This window comes from Eschrichtius robustus, chromosome 17 (assembly GCF_028021215.1).
Source record: "Eschrichtius robustus isolate mEscRob2 chromosome 17, mEscRob2.pri, whole genome shotgun sequence".
NCBI classification, from domain to species: Eukaryota; Metazoa; Chordata; class Mammalia; order Artiodactyla; family Eschrichtiidae; genus Eschrichtius; species Eschrichtius robustus.
The window spans coordinates 14229222-14256938 of NC_090840.1; the positions used below are offsets into that span (position 1 = coordinate 14229222).

The 27717-nt window shown below is 35.3% G+C and overlaps 1 protein-coding gene across 1 annotated transcript in view; it reads left to right on the forward strand.

The window, feature by feature from the left end:
- C17H8orf34 (chromosome 17 C8orf34 homolog) overlaps window positions 1-27717 on the forward strand; it is a 357552-nt gene that overhangs the window by 81864 nt on the left and 247971 nt on the right. The window contains 3 exon segments of the mRNA XM_068525761.1: window positions 503-531; window positions 16524-16696; window positions 25102-25268. Of these exon segments, the coding sequence (XP_068381862.1) occupies window positions 503-531; window positions 16524-16696; window positions 25102-25268 (369 nt within the window).

Sequence of the window (27717 nt, forward strand, 5' to 3'; positions counted from 1 at the left end):
TCTATTCTGTGTCCTCATCTGGAGAATAAGGGAATTAAAATACATGATCTACAACCACCTTTCTGCCTTAATATTTTATCACTCTTGGAATCCGAATCAGTTCTTAAAAAAGAACAAAATTGTAACAGGCTAAGTTGCACTTGATTGTCATTATCACATAAAGACAACATCTCTACAGTTGTCTTTGCAAGTTTGCTCTGCATTTAATAGCCTACAAGCTGGTAGGCTTGCAGGTACCTGTTTTGTTTGGTATTTGGTTTGTTTTTGTTGCATCATTTGCATTGTTTCAGCAGTTCACACTGTTATAGTTGACTTAAATTTCTAATTTGTTTTCATTGGTAGAAAGGATGGTATCACATTATTTTGAGGCACTCTTCAAAAGAAAAAATAGAATGGAAAATGCACTAGTTCTACAAATTGGAACTTTCATTTTTGTTTTTAAGATTGGGTTATTAAGGATTGCTTCTAAAACTTTTTTATTTCTCTCTCTCTTGAATCCCAGGTATTGCAATTTCAGATGAACTCGATAAGGTACGTTGAACCATCTAATGAAAATAAAACATAGAACTTAACATTTTAATCCATTGTCTAAATGAAAGAGTTTCTGAAACAAAGTGTTCAAATATAATTTGTTTGGCGCTAACATTTTAAAACTTTCAAAGTTATATGCTTTCTTTTAAGAAAGTTATTGCATGAAATATATAATATCACCTGTTCTTTTGAGTTGAGAGTTTTAGAATTTGGTTAGAGAAAGCTGAATCACTGTAATCACTGAATCACTATATTAAAAATGAAAACTAATATAAACTATTTGGATTCTGCCTGTATCTAGATGATGATGATGATGATGGTGATATGGAAGACACTTGTACATTTCTATAGCTACCCTTTAGAAACCTTACTCAGTAAGATTTTTTTTTTAATTCCAAGATGCCAAGGGAATATCATGGTGCCTTGGACTGGGGTGATAGTTGTTACGGTGGTGAGAAGTGATATGATTAGGAATATATTTTAACAGTAATGTCAGTGGAACTTGCTAATAGATCAGTTGTAGAAGAAATCAGTCAGTGATGATTCCTAGGTTTGGGGGATGAGCAGGTAGGTGAATTGTGGTGCCATTTAACAGAATTGGAAAATCTGGGGAAATAGCAAATTTGGCAGGTTGGGATAGCATCAGGATTTCTCTTTTGAATTGTTCAGTTTGAGTTGTCTATGAAACATATTTATATGAGTTCTTGCTCATGAATGAGATTTGATTTAGAGTTATACATTTAGGAGTCACTGAAATAGAAGTTCTCATTTTTTTGGTCTTAGGACCCCTTTATACTCCTAAACATCATGTAGAGGACCCCAAAAGCTTTAATTTATATAGGTTTCATTTATCAATATTTGCCATGTTAGAATTTAAAACTAATAAAAATTTTACGTGTTTATTCATTTTAAAAATAGCACTGATAAAACCATTACATTAACAAAAATAACATTTTTATGAAAAATACTTTATTTTCCAAAACAAGATATTTGTGAGAAAGTGGCATTGTTTACAGTTTTGAAAATCTCTTTACTGTCTGGTTTAATTGAAAATTTTAGATTTTCATATCTGCTTCTGCATTCAGTCTATTGTGGATGAAAAAAATCTGACATCAGACTGGAAAAAAGAGAAGCACCTAGAAATAGCCATCAGTATTTGGTGAGCATTGGTCCAGATGTCTCTCTAAAGAGAAAACATATTGAAATTTGGCTTGGTGCCTAGATATATGGGTAGAAAGAAAGTGATAGAAAGTATAGTGCAAAAAATGGGATTATATAAATCATGACATTTTAAAATAATAAACTATAAGGTAATACTTATAATTTACAAAAGCAATAAAGTTAGTATCCTTCTATTCCAAATAGGACTATACCTTTTGAGTTTTGTACCAAAAAATACATTTCTGATTCACTAAATAAATGAAATTCATGAATGTACTTTTAAAGATGAATTGATAAACCATCCTAGTATTTTTCAATTATTTAAATTTCAGTCTGTACTATGTGCAAAACCAGATCTTGACTGTATAGCATAGCAAGTAGAGTGAGTGGCAGGTGAGGTCTCCCAGCTTCGTCCTGCTCTTCTGGTCCTCCTCTGTTCATCATTGTCTTTGCCCCAGCTCGTCTCCTCGTTATGCCGTGACTTTCCTTATAATTTGCAGAATTTTAATAATCCCTGTCTTGTATTTATTTTTTGTGTTCATTCTAAGTACAAAGACATAATTATCACTATTTCTGGATTCATTTTTTTTTGCTCCTTCCAGTATATTCTGCAAAACGCTGGCTGCCTGAGCCATAAATTAGCTTGTGTGACTGCTTGGTCCTTGTCCTTCCCTTTTTTTCCTGGGCTCTGACTTGCAGCCTGGTTGGTTTCTACATCAGCCTTTTTTCTGGTGAGCTAAAGGACATACTAATTGTTCTTTGAACTGAAAATGGATTTCACCTTCATTGGATAAAAATGTGGAAGCCTTGACACTTGATTAAATATCATCCTTAGGATACATCCTCCCCCCCCCTCACCTCCTCTCTTCTAAGCACTAGCTCAGGGGATTTTTCCATTTAACTAAGTTGCATAAACTGCAGATTTTCACTACTTACCTAATGTTCCCATTTTTGAAGACTTCGTGGAAATTGCTGAAATTTATTACATATTTATTATTTTTCAATAGGAAGATGCCAACTATTGTCATAAATAAGCTTTTATTGAAAAAAAACTATGTCAGTGCAAAAAAATTGTTCCCACTCTCACATCTGATATTCAGGAGTACAAAGTTATACAGAGGACACACAGGCTTCCAGAGCCAAAACCACCATCCTTTGGCTGCCCCTTGGGGGAGGGGGAGAGCCTGCCCCATGGCGCCCTCTGCTGACCTTGAAGCTCACAGTCTTGCATTTTTCTCGCTAAGAAAATGTGACTCTCAGGCTGGTGCTAAAACAATAGTCAAAAAGAATGATTTAAAAACTCTTAGAGGAAAACATAGGAAGAACACTCTTTGACATAAATCACAGCAAGATCTTTTTTGACCCACCTCCTAGAGTAATGGAAATAAAAACAAAAATAAACAAATGGGACCTAATGAAACTTCAAAGCTTTTGCACAGCAAAGGAAACTATAAACAAGACGAAAAGACAACCCTCAGAATGGGAGAAAAAATTTGCAAATGAATCAGCGGACAAAGGATTACTCTCCAAAATATATAAACAGCTCATGCAACTCAATATTAAAAAAACCAACAGCCCAATCAAAAAATGGGCAGAAGACCTAAATAGACATTTCTCCAAAGAAGACATAGAGATGGCCAAGAGGTACATGAAAAGCTGCTCAACATCACTAATTATTAGAGAAATGCAAATCGAAACTACAATGAGGTATCACCTCACACCAGTTAGAATGGGCATCATCAGAAAATCTACAAACAACAGATGCTGGAGAGGGTGTGGAGAAAAGGGAACCCCCTTGCACTGTTTGTGGGAATGTAAATTGATACAGCCACTATGGAGAACAGTATGGAGGTTCCTTAAAAAACTAAAAATAGAATTACCATATGACCCAGCAATCCCACTACTGGGCATATACCCTGAGAAAACCATAATTCAAAAAGACACATGCACCCCAGTGTTCACTGCAGCGCTATTTACCATAGCCAGGTCATGGAAGCAACCGAAATGTCCATCAACAGACGAATGGATAAAGAAGATGTGGTACATACATACAATGGAATATTACTCAGCCACAAAAAGGAACAAAATTGGGTCATTTGTAGAGACGTGGATGGACCTAGAGACTGTCATACAGAGTGAAGTAAGTTAGAAAGAGAAAAACAAATATCGTATATTAACACATTTGTGGAATCTAGAAAAATGGTACAGATGAACCGGTTTGCAGGGCAGAAATAGAGACACAGATGTAGAGAACAAACGTATGGACACCGAGGGGGGAAAGCCACGGGGGTAGTGGTGGTGGTGTGATGAATTGGGCGATTGGGATTGACATGTATACACTGATGTGTATAAAATGGATGAGTAATAAGAACCTGCTGTATAAAAAAATTAAATTTATTTAAAAAAAAGAATGATTTACAATGGGTGTTGAGCTGACACCTGTGTCTTTAATATAGTAATAAAAATCAATACAGCTTCTTCCTTTTAATCTTCCATTAACAATTTTGGGGGTTCACTAAAGATCTGTTTTTCTTAACCTTTATAAAATACTGATCTTTTACTGTCATATTCTAATTCACTTATAATTTCACTGAAGTTATTTTTTCTGTGACTTTTAAAGTTAGTTTATGAATTCTGATAAAGGTAATAAGAATTATTAATTCTACTTAAGATGGAAAAATAAAACAGAAGCTAATGTTATTTTTAAGGCTTTTTTAAAAAATTGTGAGACTTCAATAAATGTCTTAATTCATTAGTCTTTTCCTTTCCCTTTTCTTAGCCATCGTATTGGTTTTCTACTGCTGTTGTAACAAATTGAAACAGCACAAATTTATTATCATACAGTTCTGTAGTTTAGAAGTTAAACCATGCGTCTTCCTGGGTTAAAATCTGGTGTAATAGGGCTTCATTCCTTCCTGAAGTTCTAGGAGAAAGGTGTTACCTTGCCTTCTCCACTTTCTAAAGGCTGCTGCATTCCTGGTGCGTGGTCCCTTTTCTACATCTTCAAAACTAGCAGCAGTGTCTCATTTCTGTCTAACTGCATCCTGGAAAAGCGGTCCATGTGTATGAAGTCCCGTGATTAGTTTGGGGCCACCCAGCTCATCTGGATAATCTCATCTTAGCATCTTTAACCTTAATCATGCAAAGCCCCTTTTGCCGTGTCATGTAACATATTTAGAGGTTTGAGGATTAGGATGTGGACATATTTGGGAAGCCATTATTTTGCCTACACGGCCACTATCCAAGTTCAGATGGTATTACCTTTCATACCTTTATCTAATTCTTCAGGCTCCTGCCATTCTAATTCACCCTTCAAAATGCCATATAGTAGGCCTGGCTGGTTCCTGCTCAGTTACCCTTCAGTAGGGCAGTGTGACCCATCCTTCAACTCCTGTGAATGTTGGGTGCTTATGGACTCACCCTTCTGCAGAGGATGGTTTCAACTCACTGGGAGCCATCCTGCCCAGAGATGCCTGGGTTCACCATCAGCCAATGACTGAGTAAAATAAGGCTCTGAGTTGTCGTTTACATTACAGAGCTCCTTATGGGATAGGCTGAGAGTAGACTTTAGCTGAACCCATCTCTTTGCCTAGCTTCTTCCCATCTTCTCCTGCTTCCTTCAGTCTCTTACAGGTTTCACTTAAAGAGACCCCCATCAGTAAATCACTTGGTTAGCCTGTGGTTTTAGGGAACCCTACCTAGGGAATCCTGCTAAAAAATTTTCCATGACTCACTGCTACTTCACAAATTAAGTCCAAATTTCTAAGACTAGAATTAACAGTTTCCATTTTGTCTTTCAAATCTATATCTTATGCTTTATTTTCCTCTTTTTCTCTACTCAGAGTCTGTGCTGTGCTGAGAAAAGGAGTACTGTAAGGCAGCCAGACTACAGCACTTCCAAGTCATATTTTTTATTTATTTCCACATTTTTGCTCATTGTCAGTCCCTCCCCTTTCTCCGACTGTTTTCTATCCTTCAAGCTCCAGGCTTTCAATGTCTTCATATATAAAAAATTATATATGCAGTTATTCTTTGATCAAATGATCCTACTTCTATGAGTCTATTCCGAGGACACACTGGCAAAACTATAAAAAGACCAATGTGGGTGACTATACATTGTTGTGCTACTTTAATAGGAAAAGAGTTGAAATAACTAAATGTTCATTGAAAGAAGAATAACAGATAAATTATAGTACTTCCACTATAGAGTACCATACAGCTATAAAAATGAAAGAATATCTCTGTAGATACTATAGAGCGATCCCCAGGATATATTGTTGAATAAAAAAGACAAGGAAAAGAAGTGTGTTTATAGTGTGCTATCATTTATCTAAGTAAGTATAAAGAAAATATAGATGCATATTTGCTTATATTAAAGCCAAAACAGCAATGGCAGAACCTGCCATACTGTAAAACACACACACACACACACACACACACACACAGTTACTTTTTAAACGTTACCTATGGGAGAAGGGAAGGAATAGAGAGTAGGAGTGAGGAAGGTGTAGAGAGAGGATAGGAATAGAATCTTGACTTCCCAGAACTTTATGTGAGACTTTGGAATCATTTAAATATTTTATAGAATTTTTAAAAAACAAGGTTAAATCTTAAAACAGTGATTTCTAAGAAGCAAAAGCAAATGAAACAAATGAGCACAACTGTATTTCAGGTTGATGGCAAAACACACTGAGGTGAATTACTCCAAGTCATTATAAACACAGTCATTTGATTGTTCTCTAGTGGGGTGTACCCAAGGCCCAAGGGAATAGCATCAGCTCTTAAACTGTTTTTAGTAATCGTATCATTAGTGATAGTGTTGATATTATTATAAAGAGACTGTTGTGTATGCTTTGTGTGATACAGCAAAGAAGTAATTATATTGATATCCTTAAGAACCAGAATTTTTGGCATAGGGGAAAGGAAATACAGATATAAGATGATAAGTTTAAGTAACAATCCTATATCCTGTTTTGAATTGAAAGTATCATACAGAACTCATAATATTTCTTTATTTTAAAAACAAAAATACACTATCTACAGGCAGTAAACTCAACTAGAGCCCAGATACTGTTTTCTGAATATTTTTCTCTATTAAAAGGAGCCAGGTCTCTTTGGAAAAATGGCTGAATCTAGATTCGCAGCTGAGAAAGTACAACTTGAGTCTGGATATCATTTAGCACCAGAAGGTAAAAATGAAATCAAAGAATGATGGAACATGTCAGAAGGACACAGGAACCTCCTTGCAGGAGCTCCTACTAGGAACATTAAAGCCTAAAAATAATGAGAGTAATGTGTTATAGTCTATTGAATGAAATAAAATCCGTTAAGTCCATAGTGATATACCTATGTACATACATATACCTACCTACATACCTACATAAGTGGAGGTGAGGGAGAAGCTCTTTCTCATAGTGGAGTACCAACAAATAAATTTAGACGGAATGGTGAAATTAGAAAATCACAAGTTGGCAACCTTCATAGTAATTGACGAAGACAAAGGTCAGCAAAGAATGTTAAAATGAGCTCATGAAATTTTGATGAATTACAGGATATCCACATAGTCTCACAGTTACTACTCTAGAAGATACTTAATAATTGACGAGAGAAAAGTAGCGACTTTACAATGGAGAAACATGGAAGACACCCCCTTAACCAAGTGATCAGGGTTGTCGTCATTAGTCCTGGGACAAATCAGCATCATGTGCCTTTTGATACGAAGGGAATACATCACTTCTGTGTTATTCTTGCTGAAAAGGTATAACTTGAATATAATCATGTGGAAAAATTTGAAAAACAAATTGAAGGACCTACTAAAAAATAACTGGTCCTTGTTTTTAAAAAACCACGAAGGTCATAAATGTCAGAGAAAGACTGAAAACTGTTCCACATTAAAGGAGATAAACACATGACAATTGAATGCCATACATGATCCAGGATTTCTTTTGTGGTGTGCAACATTATTTGAATAATTGGGGAAATTTAAACAAGGTTAGTCTGTTAGTATTATATCAGTATTAATTACTGGTTTTGGTAATTATACTGTGGCCATATAAGAAAATGCCCTTCTTTGTAGGAAGTACACCCTGAAGTATTTATGGGTAAAAGAGTATTCATATCTACAAATTACCTTCAGATGGTTCTGGGGAAATTATGAGCGTGTGTTGTGTATAAATATGTATGATAAAGCAAAATGTCAACTAACAACGTTGACCTTAGCCCATTAACAATATTTTGGCAATCTGGGTGAAGGGTATATAGGAATTCTTTTTTTTTTTCCTCAACTTTTCTGTAAGCCTGAATTATTTCAGTTTAAAACATAGGTATTTCTTAGACCTGTCCACTGTTACCAACCCCAGAACAGTGAGTACCCCGAGTGTTCAGATTCTAGTCTTAAAATATATTTCCAACTAAAAAGAATCATAATCCCTTGAAATAATGGTTGCTTCCAGGTCAGGAGCAGACAGTGTACAAAATGAGCCTAAAATATCTTATCATGCCAGAGGTAAGAACTATGGGAGGACCACTCGGATCGTGTCAGAGGAGCTCAGGAGCCGGCTTAAGTAGTCTTCTACTGGAAAGAGTTACGAAAATTTGAACATGAATAAGAACAATAACTGCAATGCAGTGAATCATACCTAATACTTTAAAATCCATATGTTCATCCAAAGAATTATTCATCTTTTTAGCAGGTGCTAGGGGACCAAAGTTACATTTTAAAAAACTGGTAAAAGTAAAGGGAAAGAATGAAACTTTTAATCTTCCTTTCCCATTTAAATCGTACTTCAGAGTAACCAAATATTTGATGACAGGAAGTTTCTCTTTTCAGAAGTATTCCAGCAAATAAGTGAATATGGAATTATAAAATTAGACAATTACCGTTTATCAATTCCTAGTGAATTAATGGATCTAAGCAGTAATATCAGTGCTGCCAAAATCACTAAAGAAGAGTCAAGGGGATGGTCTGTGCCTCCAGATGAAACTAACCATTCTCTCTGAAGCAGTATTGGCAAAAACAAAAACTACAACAGAAAAACTTTATCCTGAACTAACTACTAATTTACAGAAAGTACAAAGGGCAGAGGAACATTTTAAGCCACATCACAGGGATGCAAAGGGAAAAACCAGACTCTGGAAAACTCACAGGACAAACAACTCGGGTTTTCTGAACAACAGCAACAGCAAAATTACAAGAGAGAAAATGAGACAGAGGAAGAGAATACATAGATTAAAAGAGGCATAAAAGACTGTTGATCAGTCACAACCTACCAAGTCTTGCTTAGAGTCTGATGTGTGCCAACTGAGATAATTCCCTGAGATAATCAGGTAAATTTGATAACTAATTAGATATTTGATATCAGAAATATTCTTACTTTATATTTAGGTGTGGTAATGGTACTGTATGTGTTTACAAAAAAAGCACTCTTACTTTTTAGAGATTACATACTGGACTATTTACAAATGATATGATACATAGTGAATGGGATTTACTTCGAAATGATCTGGGCAGAGAGAGGGGTGATGTGGGTGGAGATAAGGGTGAAGTGAGTTTATGCATGAGTTGATAATTGAGGAAAATGTGTGTGGGTACAGAGGGGTTTGCTTTACTCTTCCTTCTACTTTTGTATTAGCGTGAAAATTTCCATGATAAAGAGTAAAAATTTTAGATCATGGGTAGGAGGGTGCAGAAGATAGTGAAGGAAAGGAGGAGAGATAATATTGAACACCTATTAGGGTTAGCAGATATGCTAGGTGTTTTTGATATGTTATTGAATTTAGTTCTTGTACCAGTCCAATGAAGTGGTTATGCTTTTCCTGTTTTACAAATAAGGAAACTGAAGCTAGAATGATTAAGTGATTTGCTGAAAGTCTCAGAATTAGTATTAGTGGAGATGGAATAAATACTCCCCTGCTAGCTTCTGATTCTTTATCTGTCTGATTCCAAATCCATGCTTTTCCCTAGCACTATATAATGTGTACTCCACCGTAAAAGGGGAAAATCTGAGAATGAGTTTAATATATTATTTTAACAACTTTATTGAGATAAAATTCACATAATAAAATCTACCCTTGTAGAGTGTACAGCTTAGTGGGTTTTAGTATATTCAGAGAGTTGTGTAACCATTACTTCAACCTAAATTTAGAACATTTTCATCATCCCCAAAAGAAACCTCATGTCTACTCCCCATTCCTCCTAACCCCTTAGCCTAAGACAACCACTAATGTACTTTCTGTCTCTTTAGATTTGCCTATACTGGAAATTTCATATAAATGCAGTCATAAAATATGTGGTCTTTTGTGACTGTCTTCTTTCACTTAGCATAATGTTTTCAAGGTTCATTAGTGTTGTAGCATGTATCAGTACTTCATTTTCTTTTTCTTGCTGAATAATATTCTATTGTATGGATATACCACACTTTGTTTATTCATTCATCAATTTGTGGACATTGGAGTTGTTTCCGCTTTTCAGCTATTAAGAATAATGTTTCTGTGAACATTCATGTATAAGTTTTTGTGTGGACATGTTTTTTAAATTTCTCTTGGGCATATATGTAGGGAATGAAAATGCTGGAACATATGCTAACTCTATACTTAACTTTTTGAGGAACTGTCAAACTATTTTGCACAGTGGCAGCACCATTTTACATTCCAACCAGCAAGTATGAGGGTTCAAATATCTCCATATCCTTGTTAACACTTGTTGTTGTCTGTCTTAAATTACAGCCATCCTCCTGGGTGTAAAGTAGTATTTTATTGTGGTTTTGATTTACATTGCCCTAATGACTAGTAATGTTGGTAATACATATCGAAACATTGAATCATACATTATCTTAATTTTGTCATTCTTTTATTCACTCTACAAATGTTTATAAAGTACTTTCTATATGTCAGACCTTGGAAAAGAAATGACAGTTCATCTTTTTTAAGTGTGGGCAACAGTGCTAGTAGCTGGTGGGTTTGGTTGTGAGAAAACGAACAAATTCTCTGCTGATTGCTTTCATTTCCTCACTGAGATAAGCAACATGATCAGTTGAGAATCAGGAGGAGACAGGAGATGTTGTAACTAACTAAGGAGTGAAAATATATCTGAACTAAAAGAGAAAGACACAACTAATTGAACTTCAATTAATCTAGCAATATGGCATGTGCATTTTTAACTTTTACTAGATACCACAGAATTTCTCTCAAAAGAAGTTGTATTAATTTATATTCCCAGCAACAGTTTGTAATAATATATATTGCTCCCGATCCTTGCTAACACTGTCATCAAGTATTTTAATGAAAAATGGTTTCTCATGGATTCAGTTAACAATTTTATAATTTTTTAATAGGATTGAATGCCCACTTGTCTCTTTTGCTCATTTTTATTGCCCAGTTATTTTTCTTTTCTTTAGATTTGTGTGAGTTTATTATACATTCTGGATGTCAGCTCTTGTTGTGTGTCTCAAATCTATTCTAAAAAATTTAGGCTTGTCATCACTTTTTAAATAGTGCCTTCTATTAACAGAAAATTTTAACATTAACTTGTAATGTTTTAAGAAATTCTTTTCTACTTGATATCATGAAAATATTACTGTTTATTTTCTATTAAAAATTCTGTTTTTTATCTTTAATCTACTTGAAACATTTTTAATATGGCAAGAAGTTGGAACATATAAATTTCCTATAACTATTTATTGAAAAGTTCATCATTTGTCCATAAATATGCATGCTTCTGTCACTTATCTTGTTTCTAGGCCTTCTATTTTCTTCTTTTGGTCCGTTTGCTTATTTCTCTTACTCCGTTGGGTTTGGAATTGCTTTGTATTTTAGATTGATATGAGATAATTGACATCTTTACATTTCTGAGTCATTCTATCAATGAACAAAGCATGTTTCCATTTAATTAAATATTATAGTGTATTATGATAAAGTCATATAGTTGCATTCAAAAAGAGCATGCAGATTTTTGTTAAATTGATTCCTAGGTACATTGTCTTTTGGGCTATTATTGTCAATGGTATCTGTTTTATAAGTTACATTTTAAAACTTATTGGCATATAGGAATGAATGTTATTTTTCTAATTTTATCTTAAATTCAGTAAGCTTGCTGAACTCATATTAATTTGTAACTTGTTTCTGAATTCTCTTGGTTTTTCTACATAAAAAATATATGTGAATGATGATAGTTTTGTTTCTTCTTTTCCATTAAGTGATGAGACTGATATGGGATAACCACATTAAATATTCCTGTTAGAGAAGGGAAATAACGAGAGGTTTATAGAAATTCCTGGTTCATAGCAGTTCTTAAATCTTGCTGGGCAAATGTCATCAGGTCTTCCTGTCCAAGGGGTTGGGAGGTGTTCCTTAATTAAGCCCCAGTTCTGTTCCCTGGGAGTGGAAACTGGGTTCTCTGGGAGTCCCCATCTGTTGTTTTCCACAGCTTCTGGTCTCTTTCTTTTTTGGTAACCTTTTGGCCACCTCTGAAGAAGGCATTGGAAAAGATGCTTCTGAGCAACTTCCTCAGATTTCTTCCTTTGTGTAGAAAAATGGGTCCCCGAGAACTGTTTGCTTCTTGAATAGTCTCAGTCCCTTTTACTTCAGGCTGTTGCCTTTGCCAATTCAACTATCCCAAACCATGTTTGGGTTTCCTGTGTACATGATTCCTGTCTTCTTCTTGTGCCAAAAATCACATCCACAGTTCTTTTCAAGACATGCCTCTCTCTCTAGATTTAACTGCTGGTCTTTTAGATGTTGCAAAACAACATTCTTAATAGACACCATCTTAGTTTTTTTCAGAGGTCTTAATGAAGGGTCTTACGGCAGCATCCTTGATTTTTTCTTTACCCTGCTGTATAGCACAGGGAACTATACTCAATATCTTGTAATAACCTATAATGGAAGAGAATGTAAAAAAAGAATATACATATATATATATTCTCTCTTTATATATATATCTGAATCAGTTTGCTGTACCCCTGAAACTAACACAACGTTGTAAATCAACTATATATCAATAAAAATTTTTTTTAAAATTTAGAAAAAGAGTTAAAAAAATTGTTAATCAGTGTTGTCCATGAATTTTTTATATGATTTTTAGACATAAAGATAATTCATAATTCACCATTTTTTATTCTTTGAATTATGTTTAATTCAATCAGGACAGATTTTTGTGCTTACTTTATTGAATCATTGTGCTAGTTATTATGGAGGAAGAAGGAATTTAAGACATGATTCCAGCCTTCCATGAACAGCTTGTTTTATTAAGACGAGAAAACATTTGAGTAACATGGAATATAATCAAATGTTGTGCTGATGACCAGTGGTCAGAGCTGTTGAACTCACTGTGGGTTAGCCAGCGGGCGCAGGCTGCTTGGAGAGAGTAGGTTTCCTCTAAGGTAACTACTTCTTGGATAGGATAGCTTCCTATTAATAGGAAATATTAAGCAAATCTGTGACCGTTGGAGAATGTTTGACTACAAATGCTTTTCTTATTATTTAAGCACACTTGTTTAAGAATCTGAACACTTAGGGACCTCTAGCCTTAGGAAGGCAAAGGAATATGTATTTATACATTTCTAAGGAATCATTAGGATTTACATTGTTTAGCACTGAAATTTTAAATGTTTTATTTATCCATGTACTTAAAATATTTTCCAAAACTTGTATTCAGTGTGAAGTTTTAAAATTTCTTTTGCCATGTACTGATGTTTGTGGAACTGCTTTCTTCACTGAAATCCTTTCATAAAGATTTATGGAGAGATTTTTACTTAGCTTAATCAAATATAAGTAATAGAACCAAAGAAAAATCTGCTATTTTGCTCTATTACAAGTAAATGGACTATATTCAAGAATTTTTAGAGATATAACATTTTCATAAAGGAGTAAATATAAGAATAGCTTTGTGCATTCTGAAAAATAAAAATAGTAGAGCCCCACTTTTCACCTGTAAAATATTCACTCCCTAACTCCTCTGACCCTATTTGCAGCTCTTTGTATTGCTTTGCTCATCAGCTATTTCTCACTAAATTTCTGCTGCCAGCTGGAGTTAAACAGGCTGCATATCAAACTATTTATCCTTCTCTCTGTGCTCTACTTTCCAATAGCAGTGACATCTATCATTTAATTTCCCAGTAATCAACCAAAAAGTTATTTCTGATTCTCTGCAGTTCTCAACTTTATGATCATTCTCAACTCTGTGATCATTCTCAACTCTAAATCCTGTTTCATTTTTTTCATTTATAATGCCTAAACTCACCCATTTCTGTTGTTACAGTGGTCAGTTTCTTTGTCCCAATTCTTATTAAGCCCAGTTCTGTCCCATTATGTAGAGATTGATAATACTAAATTAATTATCCAATCTTTTTAATATACTCTCTGTAAAATAAAACTTTATAGAATGAAAACCTGCACTATCAATTCCCTGTTCTGTTACTCTGCCCATATTGACAACCAAGCATCTGTTCTTACCTAACTCACCCATTCCTGCTGTTCTGTACCATTTTTTCCCAGTTACGCCATATATTTAGAAGTAGTTTAAATACAGCCCACATCCTTAAGCAATTGTGTCTAGCATATGTACAGAATTCTGTGGTTTAACTATGCTTCTTACTATTTCATTTGATACAGTAGGTTTTATAATTTCTATCATGACCATTTTACAGTTGGAGAAAGCAAAATTCAGAGAATAAGTAACATTTCAAAGTCACACAGGCCAAAACTGATTCCGAAGCTGTAAATATGTTTATAGATTTTTTTTTCTAGAACATGTCTTTTCCTTAATCTGCTCTTAAATGCAAATATAGGTTTAAAATTTAACAGTATTGCTGTTAATTTTAATTCTTGTGCTTCAGATGATATTAAATTGTGGCAGATGAATATGCCTTTCGAGTAATTGCAAAACATTAATTTGATTGCATGATTTCACAGCTGCAAGCTTTGATTTCCTGGCTTTGGGACTATAAATACAGAAGGATTTCATATTAGTTGCTACACTATACAGACACTAAAATTTATCTGCTACATTTTCATGTAGGCTGGGGAATCAATATTAAGATATCGAACTACTTTCTGTCGCTTATAATCACTTGGATAAATGTTCATCAAATATGTCTTAGTCATATTTCACATGATGCTTTTGGTGTGTATTTGTATGTTAATTAACGCTATATTGTATATATTATAATATTGTATTTGTATAATATTTGGGGGAATTATAAAGATTCAGAAAATCAGATCTAAATTTTTAAGGAATTGTTCAAGACTCTTGTAATATTACAAATTAAAAGCCTGTGTTTCTCAGATCAAGAAGTTTTAAAAATACATTTTTCTCATTTTAAGGCAAGTACATATTTCTCATAGAATATTGAAAAGACATGGAAATGCCAAAAGAAGAATTAAAATTACCTGCAGTCCCTCCATTCAGATAAAACCATTAAATTTTGGTGTTACCATTGTTTTTCCCAATAAATCAAGCAGTATCTGGCACATAGTAGGTCATAATAAATATAAAAGAATGAATAAATGAATGGATTAGTCTATGAATGCTGGATTGATGGATTATAGTATAAACCCTGACAGTTTTTGTTCGTTTGTTTGTTTTTTATTTTTAAAATGCAAGTGCCTGACTTAAGCTTTGATTGCTGAGGCATCCACTTCGAAGATGACTATCTCTGATAAACTACTGCAGAGATCCAGGTCACTTCCCCATACTGCGGCACCTTTGTTTTAGAGTTCTTAATTGATTTTAATAACTGACGATTTATTTTTTTCAACTGGCCACTTTTTCTTTTTCTCTTCCTGCTTTAAATTTCCACTCTCTTTTAAAATCATGAATAAAGAGTGAGCCCAAGAAACCCTTAGTCCCCACCTTTCACCCCAGTAAAAGCAGAAACCCAGGCCTGTGCTTGCTCTCTTTCTCTGTCTCTCCCCCTGAACCTCACTGTGTGGCGCCAGGTGTAGTGTGTAATTTCCAGGTTCTGTAAGTAATAAACCTTTACTTTTCCAAGTTTCCTAGTGGTTGTCACTGAAGGGTGTCTTGCATTCATGTTAAGAACCACAAGGGCCGGTCTGATAACAACATTGGCTATTGGTAGGCTGAGACTGGCACATGGATACACACCCATATGAATTTTTTAAACAAAAATTAGATCATACAATGCGTATTGCTTTTTAATCTGCTTTTTTGCCATGTACCGAGATAACCCATAGCAGTTGCATGTGTTCAGTATTCGTTTTAAATTATTAAATGATTTAAATATTTAAAATACCATTTTAAGAGCCCCATCATATCCAAGTCTATGAAAAGAGTTCAGCATTTTTTGAATTGTCATAGCATGCCCGTCATCGATAGTGCTCTGCTTCCAACCTCTACTGGATTTCTGGAAGTCCAGGATGCTTTGCAGTTGGAGGCAATGCATCCTTCCAGCCCTGTCTCTTCTTGACTCTGTTCCCTGACTCCACCTCAGTTTCCTCCATACTTGAGAAGTTATGTATCATTTTCTAGCAGCACCAAAAGCTCTTTCACCGTGTGGGCCTTCGCGCACACTCCTTCCTCTGTCACAGATGCTAATCCTGCTCCTCCAGCCTGAGAACGAACATGCAGCTGTCCAAACCAGAGATTTCATTTCTGGATCCTTTGTCACAGCGGCCTTCACGAGTCAGCACAAATCCTATAGAGTAAGTCATCTAGTAGAGATGGAGAGGACTGAAATTGTAAGTCAATTCAGAAAGAAAAAAAGGAACATTTTGATTTGAGGAGGCAGTTTAAAATCTACACAAGCTTATTTCCCTGTTGTCCTATTAATGGGAATATGTAATCTAAGGCACAGAAATTCTTTTCTTCTCTTCAGGAAACAGTGGCGTTTAATTCTTCGCTTCTGAGACCCCGCGTAATTGGAGAGTGGATTGGCCGAGAAGAGAATGATGCTGATCCGCTGGCCGCTGAGATGCTACAGCCCCCAGTTCCAAGAAGTAAGAATGAACAATGGGACAATGAAGATAACAGCTCTAGCCCCGCAGGGAGGTGAGATGAGATGGCTTCTGAGATTCTGAATATTTTAATCATTTAAGGCAAAGGGGAAATCAAGTGCACGATTTTGATGAAATAACTCGGCGATTTTATATAGAAAATTATGTTACATGTAAGATAAAAATTAATTTCTCTGTTTTAAAATTAGAGTTTTATTAGATTTGCTTTTATTATAGATTTGGTTTTGATTTTTTTTTTTTCTTTACATCTAAGAAGAGTATCATCTCTTTGTTACTAAAACCAAATAGAAAAATAATTTCAGGACATAAACTGTCAGTTGAGACCTACTATAATATTGGACGGGACCTACTGTATTATTGGGCTGACTGTTAAGATTGGAGAGGGAGGACTTCTGATGTACCATAAAGATCTAGTTATTCAACAAGAAGAAAACTATTAAATGTATGATAGAGTACACAAGGTGGAGTTGGATGGAATATAGAGAGAAACCTTTAGTTTAGAGTTGATAACTATGATTGAATATAATTATTACATTCTCTGTGTTTAATTTTTGAAATTATTCTTGAAACTATTGTGATTTGTGAATTTGAAAGTCCCTAATTCATTTTACTCAGCCCTATGATGCTCAAAATGGTGTCAGAAGATTTGCCTTAAGTTTCCATATGCTGGTAGAAGTGGGGTAATTTTGAAAAGTCTAGATCATATTTTTTAGAAAAAGTATCAATATATTCAGTGTAGCCATTTCTTGTAATACTAACTGCAGTGAGTAAAATTCGAAACAAAAATGAAAACTTCTACAAGGAAGTTGGAGGGAAAAAGCATTATCGAGGCATGGCTTACACGATATTGAGAAAAAATACTCATGAATTAAAATGTGCCAGGAGCTTAAACTTTCTGTGAGTGTTACTAGCTGACCACCACAGAAGAGTTTTTCCTATATACAGCATAGCCACAGTAACTTTGTATTTCCTACATTAAATTTAGCAGCAACCAATAACTATTCTTTCTCAAGGAGAAAATTGTATTTTCTACAATGTAATAGCTTTCAGGGTTTTTTTTTACTGTGACTTATCACTTGGCTGGAGGGAAGGAAATTCAGAATACTCGTTAATGTGCTTCAGGCATACAGAAAATTGATTCTATTTCCATGAGAAATAACCTTTAAATTATTTAAATAGTTGAAGTGTACTGTATAAGGAGAAGAAAAGCATTTCTAAAACTCCATTTACCTTCTTTTGTGAAATGTCACATCAATTTTACCTGTCAATGAGGGTAATTTTATTTCTAACACTAGACTTATGAAACCCACTAGACCTTTATCTTTATTCATTGCTAGATCTTTAGTTCTTAAATATAAAATAGAGAAATTTTGACTTTCATTTTGCTTTCATTTAGTCATAATAATAAATAGGAGCTATTTATTGCAAATGTTAGTGCTTCTGTTTTCTTCCTGGCTTCAGTGAGCTCTTATTCCCTCTTGAATATCCAATAAAGGAGAATCTTTCCTGCAATCCTGGTCAAACCCATTACCCAGAAAACTTAATCCATGAAGATCTCACTCAAATATTTGTTTTGAAAAGTTGTTTTAAGTTTTATTTTTCTCTATCTTTAAATTATGAGTTGATACATTACCTATGAAATGAAGAAAGTGGTGAAATCCTGCCCAGATGCCCCATTAGAGAAAAAAAAAAAAGAATGCATGCTTTCTGAACTAAATTTAAAGAGTAGCAATAAAGTACAGGTTAGGAACTATATCCCATCCTCTAATATAAAACCAGGATTTCTGAATTTATACCAGGAACTCACATAGCATTAGATTTGATTTGAATGAATAAAAACAGATTGGGGAGCAATTTTTTAATGACTCTAGGGTCTATAACTAGAGTATTAGCTTTTGCCCTTAAATAGTAATGATCTTGTCATTTATAACTTAACAGTCTTAAACATTAACAGACTAAATGATATTCTAGACTCTTGAAAGAGAAGACTTAATTTTCAAGGACGACTTCTTCCGTTTTTCTCTCCCCTACTGGGCCTGGCGCATTGCCATTGTCAGTAGGCATCTGTTATGTGAGTGAAGGAGGCACATAGGAGGCCGTGAGTAGACATCTGATTAATAAAACTTTTTTATAAGAAGGGTTGTTTATAGTCTATCTTAACTTTTTATCTCTTTTCCTATTATGGATTTCCCTCTTGTTAATTGCTCAAGTCTTATTTGAATGGCTGTTACTACAACACTCCACCTTTAGTACATAACCAACTTTCCCGTTCATTCAGAACAATACATACATGATTGGCTGGACTTTCACCATTAGATTAGAGAAGATTAAATAAATGGTGTAGTAAACTTTGAGATTCTTATGGGTAGACTTTGAGCCGCGATTTTTTCCAGGAACTTTTTTTTTTTTAATGATATGCCTTACCTGAACTCTTTCCTTAGGTCCTACAAATACAACATTGTGTGAAGAGGGTCAGCAACTTTAGTATACATAGCTGTCACCTGAAGGGTTAAGTGCTGGTTAAAACGAAGGCAATTATGAGGGCAATATGGAGAAACTAATAAAATAAGACAAGAGCTACAAACATGGAGTTCATGACCCCTACGTGATCTCTGGAAGGACTCAAGAGATCTATGAGTCCCTTGAAATTATGGGCAAAATGTCCCGTGTGTGCAAATGGACATTTTCCTGCCACATCTTTCTTAGATTCTCAAGAGCTTCTAGATTAAGAGAGTTTAAGAAAGAAATTAAAGCATCTGAGCAAGAAAAGGAAGAAGGATTCATAAGGGAGAGGTGAATGTGTTAGGGAATGATTGCTGGCTTCCTGTGATCATCATGTACTACCAGTTGGCATCAATTGCCATGGTTTGTCTAGCCATTTAGTGGGAAAGCATATATATTCATTGTACATTTATAGTTATTGAAATAGTCACACATTGATAATATAAATGTAAATAAAAATTGAGTTAATAAACCTATATACTTCTATTTTGAGCCATCTTAATTCGACTTTGCAATAGCTGATAATAGATTTCCTAAAATTACTTGCTAAATTATAATGTGAATTTTTAAATAGGCTTATCAAGCCTTGAAAGCCTAACGAAGCTCCTCTAAGCTGAACCATTTTATTAAAATAAGAAAACTATCAATAAATATTATAGATCTTGTGAATTTGCTTTGTTCATTAAGTGAGCATTGCTATTAGATGGTAAATAAATTATGTTATTAGATGGTAAATAAAATGAATAGAAAATCTTACAACTTAGAAATATATATTAAATATTAAAAGCTAAATTCACTTCCCGTTAAGAAGTGTTCCTTTTCATTAAAGCTCATAATTGCTTCTGATATATCTGTTAACAAACCCTAGAAATGTTCCCCTCCTCTTAGAGCTCCTCTCTTGGCAGCAAGAGACAAACAATAAACAAGCAAATATACGAATTTATGACATAAATTCAAGTAGTGATAAGTGGTATGATGGAAAATAAACCAGAACAGGAAGGAAGAAAATGGATGGAGGGCACTCTTTAACATAAGAAGTCAAGAATAAAGAAGTAACCTTAATATTGTCTAAGTTTGGCTATTGTGGACATGTTAGAAAATATACAATACATGTGGCAGAGACTAAAACAGACTTGGTAATTTAGGAATATTCTCACATGCAAATTTTAAGCACAAAGAATATTGATTAATCAAAAATGATTTTGCTAAAGTAATCAAAAGAACAGAAACCTTAAGAATATCTAAAACATACAGAAATTGGATCTTACGACTCACAAATTTATCTTTAAAACCAAAAGAAGTATTGATATGTAGCTAAATCATGTGTTTCAGAATATTGATGAGGTCATTTTAATATATTCAAAATTTGTTCTCATTTATTTAGGAATTCATTCATTTATTTATTTAGGAAATACATATACTAATTCAAATAATTATTTTGTGAAACACATTGCTAGTCATCTTTGGACTCACAGACTCACAGATGGACTCTTATTATTAGACAGGCAACGTTTTGGATTCAGTCAGTGTCTAGTTCTTATAGCCCAGCGCTATCTTCATGACCAAACCATGTATTTTAATGAAAACACTTGCTTCAACCTTCATGAAATGGTCTTGGTCATTGTCAGCTGGTGAATGGGAGTTACAAATTTATTATCTACCATTTGTTTCTCATTCACATTCCAATCTGTTTTTCCTTCTTTTGTTTCACTACCAACCTTTCCATTTCCCTGGATTTTCACATCTCTCAAGTTGGAGGACTCAGATTATATCTACTTAAATTAATTCTTATTTTTTATTTAGTGTGTTAGAAAAAATGAGGTTCAAAAAGAAAGAGTGAATTTGTTAAATATTTATTGAGCATTAACACAAGGTGATGTGCTGGGTGTTGGGTGAGACCAATATGAAAACAAAAATCCTAGATTCAAAGTACTTGCTTTAAAGCGAGGAGCAATGACAAGGACATGTGTCTTATTTCTGCAGCTCAGTGCCCACAATGCCTGGTACGTAGCAAACACTTAATAAATGTCTGCTAAATAAATTATAAAACATCACATTTAGACGTGAAGAAAAAAAGACAGAGCTCTTTTGCATAAATCAAAATGAAGCGATTAAGTGTGAAACTTTTTGTGATCTCTTCAACAACCTGGGCCTTAATAAAAGAGAACCCTTTAATTTCTGATTAGAGTCAAGAGAAAGGGCACAGATTTCTCTATTAGGCTGCGATGGTGAACTAAACAAGCTTAGGAGATAGTTCAAGAGAGGAATCATCCAGTTTTCCACCAAAGAGAGCACATGTGGCCAGATAAAATTAATACTTACCAACTTGTGTTCAGAGTCAGAGTGTGAAACAAAATGGAACAAGGTCAGGCCCCCTGGAAGAGTGCGGCCAGGAGGAAGAGGGCAGATGGTAGAAGGCAGGCCATCCAGTGGGAAGAAGTGGAGGGCATGGCCACTTTAAACTGTCCCTTTCCAGCTGATCCTGGTTTAGAACTTAACCTTTTAGACCAAAGCAAAATGGAGTCCTAGAGTGTATTGACACCAAATTGAAATGTAGCTGCTCTTCCATTTCATAAAGACACTTTTTTTGTTTTTAAGAATTGGCTTTTTATTATTTTTTATTTTATTTATTTATTTTTGGCTGTGTTGGGTCTTCGTTGCTGTGAGCGGGGGCTACTCTTCATTGCAGTGTGCATGCTACTCATTGTGGTGGCTTCTCTTGTTGCGGAGCACAGGCTCTAGGCGCGCGGGCTTCAGTCGTTGTGGCATGAGGGCTCAGTAGCTGTGGCTCGCGGGCTCTAGAGCACAGGCTCAGCAGTTGTGGCACATGGGCCTAGTTGCTCTTTGGCATGTGGGATCTTCCCAGACCAAGGGTGGAACCCGTGTCCCCTGCATTGGCAGGCGGATTCTCAACCACTGCACCACCAGGGAAGTCCCAAGATATTTTTTTATTTCCTTTCTCTGTTTGTTGGGATGTGGGATGTTACTGCTCAAGAAAAGACATGTAAATATCTAGGATGCTGCCCATTGTGTTCTTTGAGTATATAGTGATATTAATTACCAATTAGTAGACTGCTGTATGTGCTTTACATATCTTAACCCATTTCATCCTCTTGCGAACATTACTATTATCCCTATTTTAGGAATAAGGGAACTACGTCCCAGCATGGTTACATCACTGTCCCAAGATTGGATAGTTATTAAGTGACTGACCCAGGCTATCTTGCTCCAAATTCCGTGTGCTTCAATGCTTTGCTATACAGCCTTTCTTCAGGAAGGTATTCTAAGAATCCTGTTATTAAGATTCACGTTCAAAGTCTAAATAAGGGGACCCGGAAATCTAAGTGCTCTGAGAAAGACTCCAAACCCCACCTCTTCCCACCTACTCACCACTTGTGTGCATTAAGACCCCTACTTCCCAGTAGCAGGACCCTATTTGCTCTCTAATGATGCAGTTTTCACTTGTGCAATCCACAGGAGAAGAGGGAGGTGTGAACCTTGCATCTCATTCCTGCTTACAGACCTCGCTGTCTCTCTTCTCCCTGAAATTATCACCAGTCCTGAGTCTCGTGTTTTCACACTGTGGTAATCTTCCACCTCTTCTTGTATCAATAATTTACCGAATCCTATGTCATCTCCTTTTCCATGAATATTCAAGCATCTTTCTATAGCTATTTAGTGGGAAAGCATATATATTCATGACACATTTAGAGTTATTAAAATAATCACACATTGATAATGTAAATGTAAAAAAAAAAAAACCTAAGCTAAACATGAAACTACCGTATAACCTAGCATTTGTACTCTTGGGCATTTATCTCAGAGAAGTGGGAACTTCCACACAAAAACATGTACATGAATGTTCATAGCAGCTGTATCTTAATAGCCAAGAAGCTTAAAACAGCCAGATGTCCTTCAATGGGTGAATGGTTAGATAAACTGGAGTATATCCATGCCATGGAACACTACACAGCAAAGAATAGGAATGGACTTCTGGTACACAAAACAACATGAATGAATCTCCAGGGAATTATACTGCATGAAAAAAGCCAATCCTAAAAGATTATGTACTGTGTAGTTTCACTTACATAACATTTCTTGAAATCACAATATTATAGGAATGGGGCACAGACTGGTGGTTGCCAGGAATGAGGGAAGGGGAAGGAGAGTTATAGAGGGAGGTGGGAATGGTTAGAAAAGGACAACACGAGGAAACCTTGTAGTGTTTGAACTGGTCTGTACCTTGACTGTGGTGGTGGATACATGATACACAAACCCACAAAAATACTGAAATAGTCTAGAACTAAATACATAGAGAGGCACGCACAAAAGTGAGTCCAATTAAAATGGGAACCTGAATAAGATTGGAGAATTGTATCATTGTCAGTATCCTGGCCGTGATTTTGTGCTATAATTTTATAAGATGTTACCATTGAAGGACACTGTGTAAATGGTGCACAGGATCGCTCTATTATTTCTTACAACTTCATGTAAATCTGTAATTGTTTCAAAGCAAAAAAATTCAAGTAGAAACATAAATAATCTGTTGGAAACCACCTTGAGATTTTTGACAGTCCTTCTCCCCCAACAGTCTGTCAGCAAAGGGCATTAGCGTCCCTTGATGATCCTTGCCTGAGCAGTCACTGTGTTGGTGGTTAAAGTGGTGGTTTTCTGATTCCATCATTTCTTGTGCATTTATTAAATAGCCTTAACTTGGGGGAAAGAACAAGCTTTCTCTCCACCCGTTTCCCTTGATCTTCTCTGTCATATCCAGCCTAACTCTGAGGTGAACAGTAAGGTGGAGCTGACTGATCTTTGCCCACTGATGACATACAATGCCATCTTTCCATTTCCAACCTTCTCTTAGACAGTGTTGAACCTGGCCCTTCTATTAAGACCGCTTGAAATGTTTTGATCCATGCCCTGAAACTTACCTGGTTGGTTTTTTGTTTTGTTTTTTTTTTAAACCAAGTGCATGTAACCTCCTCTTGCTCATTTGCCTTCTCTCCTGGACCTTCTTTCTGAGCCCCTTTAGAAAGGGTTAATCTCTCCTTCCTGCTTGAGAGAGACCTCCTTTTCATCATGTCTTTTTCCTTCATGAGGTGACATTTGCCGTTTTCTTCCTTTGGGCAATTATATGGAAAGAAATCAGATTATAGGAAAGAGAAGAACTTTGGGACAATTTTTAAAACTATAAATGGTTGCCACGTGGACATGTAAGTTTTCCCGTCAGACACTGTCTTGGGAAGTTGGGGGAGAGAGAGCCATGAAAGACTGCCTCCTTTACCCAAAGGAGTCTGGCTTTATCACAAGGAAACTCTTCCAAATTTGCAAAGACTCTTTTAGACTGGAGGGCACTGAGAGTCATTTAAATGCCAATTCTGGTTCCATCCCTCCTTCTACCCTGTCCTACCCCCAGACCTAGGCAACATGAGAGGACCAGTGAGGACATTTATTTTAATTATGTACAATTAAAGTTTTCATTAAAAAAAATTTATTATAGTGTGTTAAAATAGTTATCCCATTACATGTGTTTTGCTTGACATGCATTCGTTTTGTAAATCAGGGAATTTTATATAATGATCTGAACTTCCTACCTCCTCTAAAAAATTAGAAAACCATTAACAGTGGGCTTTAATTCCCACATGGCAACAATTGTTAGGAGCCAGTTAGCACCTCCTCCCTTAAATGGGGCAGGGGTTTGTCATATTCTTCAAGTATTCCAGTCTAGGAAATTGTTAATGAGGTACGGAAGGATGTCTTAGAAAGAAGACAGTCTGTATTTCCATTGTCCTTGGGGAAAATTTTACTACTATGTGCATAGATTTGCAAAGCAAAATAATTGAGTGAAAATTTGTTTGTAGATTTTCTTTAGTTACCACAGCTAATTGATGATGTTAATCATCATTGAAAATTAACATTTAACTATTCCTTCAGCTTAAAGGTGGAGCCCAAGACTAAAGGATTAAAACAGCAGCAACAGCAGCATAAGAAACTTCTGGCAGCAATGCTCTCTCAAGATTCGTTTGAGTCTGTCCATAGCCCCACCCCATCGGTAACAGAAGAAGATATTGATGATGAAGATGATGCAATGGAATTGCTGGGTAATTTTAAAAATTAATAATTTCTCTTTTTCTTCTCTGGCATTGTAAAAGTGCGTAGTGGTTAAGAGATTTTTAAAGTTTTGAGTAGTTTTGACTTAGGGGAAAGAAACCATTTAGCACACACTTGCATTAGACTTTCATGGAGTTGCATGCAAGAGTTAAGTTGAAATCACCTGAGCTTGTGAAGTATTTATTAGACTGTATTTTGTGCTTTGTATATGCAGCACTTACCTTCTGACTACTTAATCAAGATTTATTCTCTGTGCACTTGTGATACAAATTCAAGTTTGTCTGCTTTATTCTCCTATTATGATTGCCTTGATCACATCTTTTGTCTAAAATGTATCCAGAGTACATATTTCAGCCCGCATTCCAAGATGTCTCCCTATTGTTTCAAGGATGTTTTAGAAAAAGCAAGTTAAATTTAAAAGGGCAGATAGTAAATTAATGTTTTATGTCTTTCATAAATGACAGGAAAGTTGGCAGATTTCAGTGTTTTTATCGGCTCATTACTTTCATGAAAGTTTTATACATAGGAAATCTTTTATATCCTTTAATGAAGTAAATGTACATTTTTGTTTCATCAGAAATCTCTGCATAATAGTTTTTTTAAATTGAACTTCCTTTTGTAAAACCATTTTTTCAAAAGAAGGAAATTAAATTTTATTTCAGAGCGAATTATCCACATATAGAACATTGGGTTTTTAATTCAGTGATATTAGCTATTCTATTCTAAATAATTAGAACAATTTTCAAATACTTTGTAACAATATACTAGAAAGTGAATAAATAATAAAATCATTTGAATGCTTCAGATAAATTTAACATATAGAAAAAGGAGCCCCAGAAGTATACAGATTTTTTTAAATTATTTTTTTTCTAAACTAGCTTCCTTGGTTTTAAGTGTTTATGGTACTAAAATACTATCATTATAATAAATGATATAGATCTCCATGCATAGGCCTACAAGGTGTTATTAATTAATGGTGGCAGGTTCACTGATAATTTCTGATGTTATAATAACTGCATTCATTCCAGCATTGAGGAGGCTATGTCATGGCATTTTCACTTCATGCTGTCCATCTTTTTTTTTAAGAACTGTTAAATCTGGGTGTTTTTTAAGGAATCTCATCTCCCTGCCTCCAAATCAGTTATGTGGCAGATGTGTCAGGTATGGTGGTGCTGCCTTCATTCAACTTCCATTCAGCGAACGTTTACTGAATGCTAGGCCCTAGACTTGGTCCTGGGGATGTAAAAATAAAATAATCATGGTTTCTGTTCACAGGAACTTTACATTCTAGTGTTCAAGATGAAAATGTAAATATCACTCTAATATTTTTTGCTACAGTTGCTAATTTGATTAAGCGCAGAGTTGTACATAGGAATAACATCTAATGCAGAAGTAGGGGCCGGTTATCAGGGAATGTTTCCTGGAGAGTCTGATTCCTCTGGTAAGTCCCAGAGGACAAGTAGATGTAGTTCAGCCGGCAGTGTGGTCATTACCCCTGCAGGTTTGCTGTTGTAAGGTTGGACTCTTGCAGTTGTGCTTCATGACTGTGCCTGTACATTGTTCCTCTGCTTCAGTCAGTAACAGTGAAGGGGGCAAATCTGGAACCGTTAATGGATGTTGCCTATGTAACATCAGTGTTGGTGTGTTGGTACATTGACATTGGGTTTGCAGGTATCCTTCTGTCCCCCTCATTTCCTTTATACAACAGCTCATGGTCAGTTGATACCCACATGAAGGCGGTTATACTCTATGTTGCAAAGAGAATCTTTTGAAGAAATCCAAGCATTCTCCAAATCACTTTGGGATTCCTCATAGCCTCAGGAATGTCTAGTCAGAGTGGAGGAACTCATAGAACTTCAGTGATATCAAGAGATTCTTTAAGGAGACTCAGGTGTCCACTCAGTGCTGGCATCCCTAGATCTCAGCTCCTCTGTTCTGAGGTTTCTAGTCTCCCGAGATGAAGACCAAAGGATTGGGTTGTGGAGACTACCTAATGTGAGCGATTAACAGCTGGTCCTCACTGATTTTGTTTCATTTGACATTTTACCCTCTGGTCTGAGCAAATTTAAGAATGAGAGATAGCTGGAGGTTTGGACTCTCGCCATGTGAGTCTGCATGTCAGCACAGGCAGCTGGTGGTGTACTAATGCTGGTCTATAGGTTGTGAGATTTCCCTGCAATAATGTGGAATGTTCCAAGTCCACTGGGCTGTCCCCTAAAATAATGCCATATGCAACCGTCTTGCCTAGTTGTCTCAGTGAACAAAGGTCATATAACAGAAAATTCTATCCACAAATTGTTTTGCCCATAAAGTTCATCAATTAAAGTAAAATGTTATTTAGATATGAAATATATTTGTCTTTAAGGCCCTAATACTCCTACCCATTAATACTGTTCTATTATTTTAGAAATATATTTTTAAAATATAGACTCAGAGTGT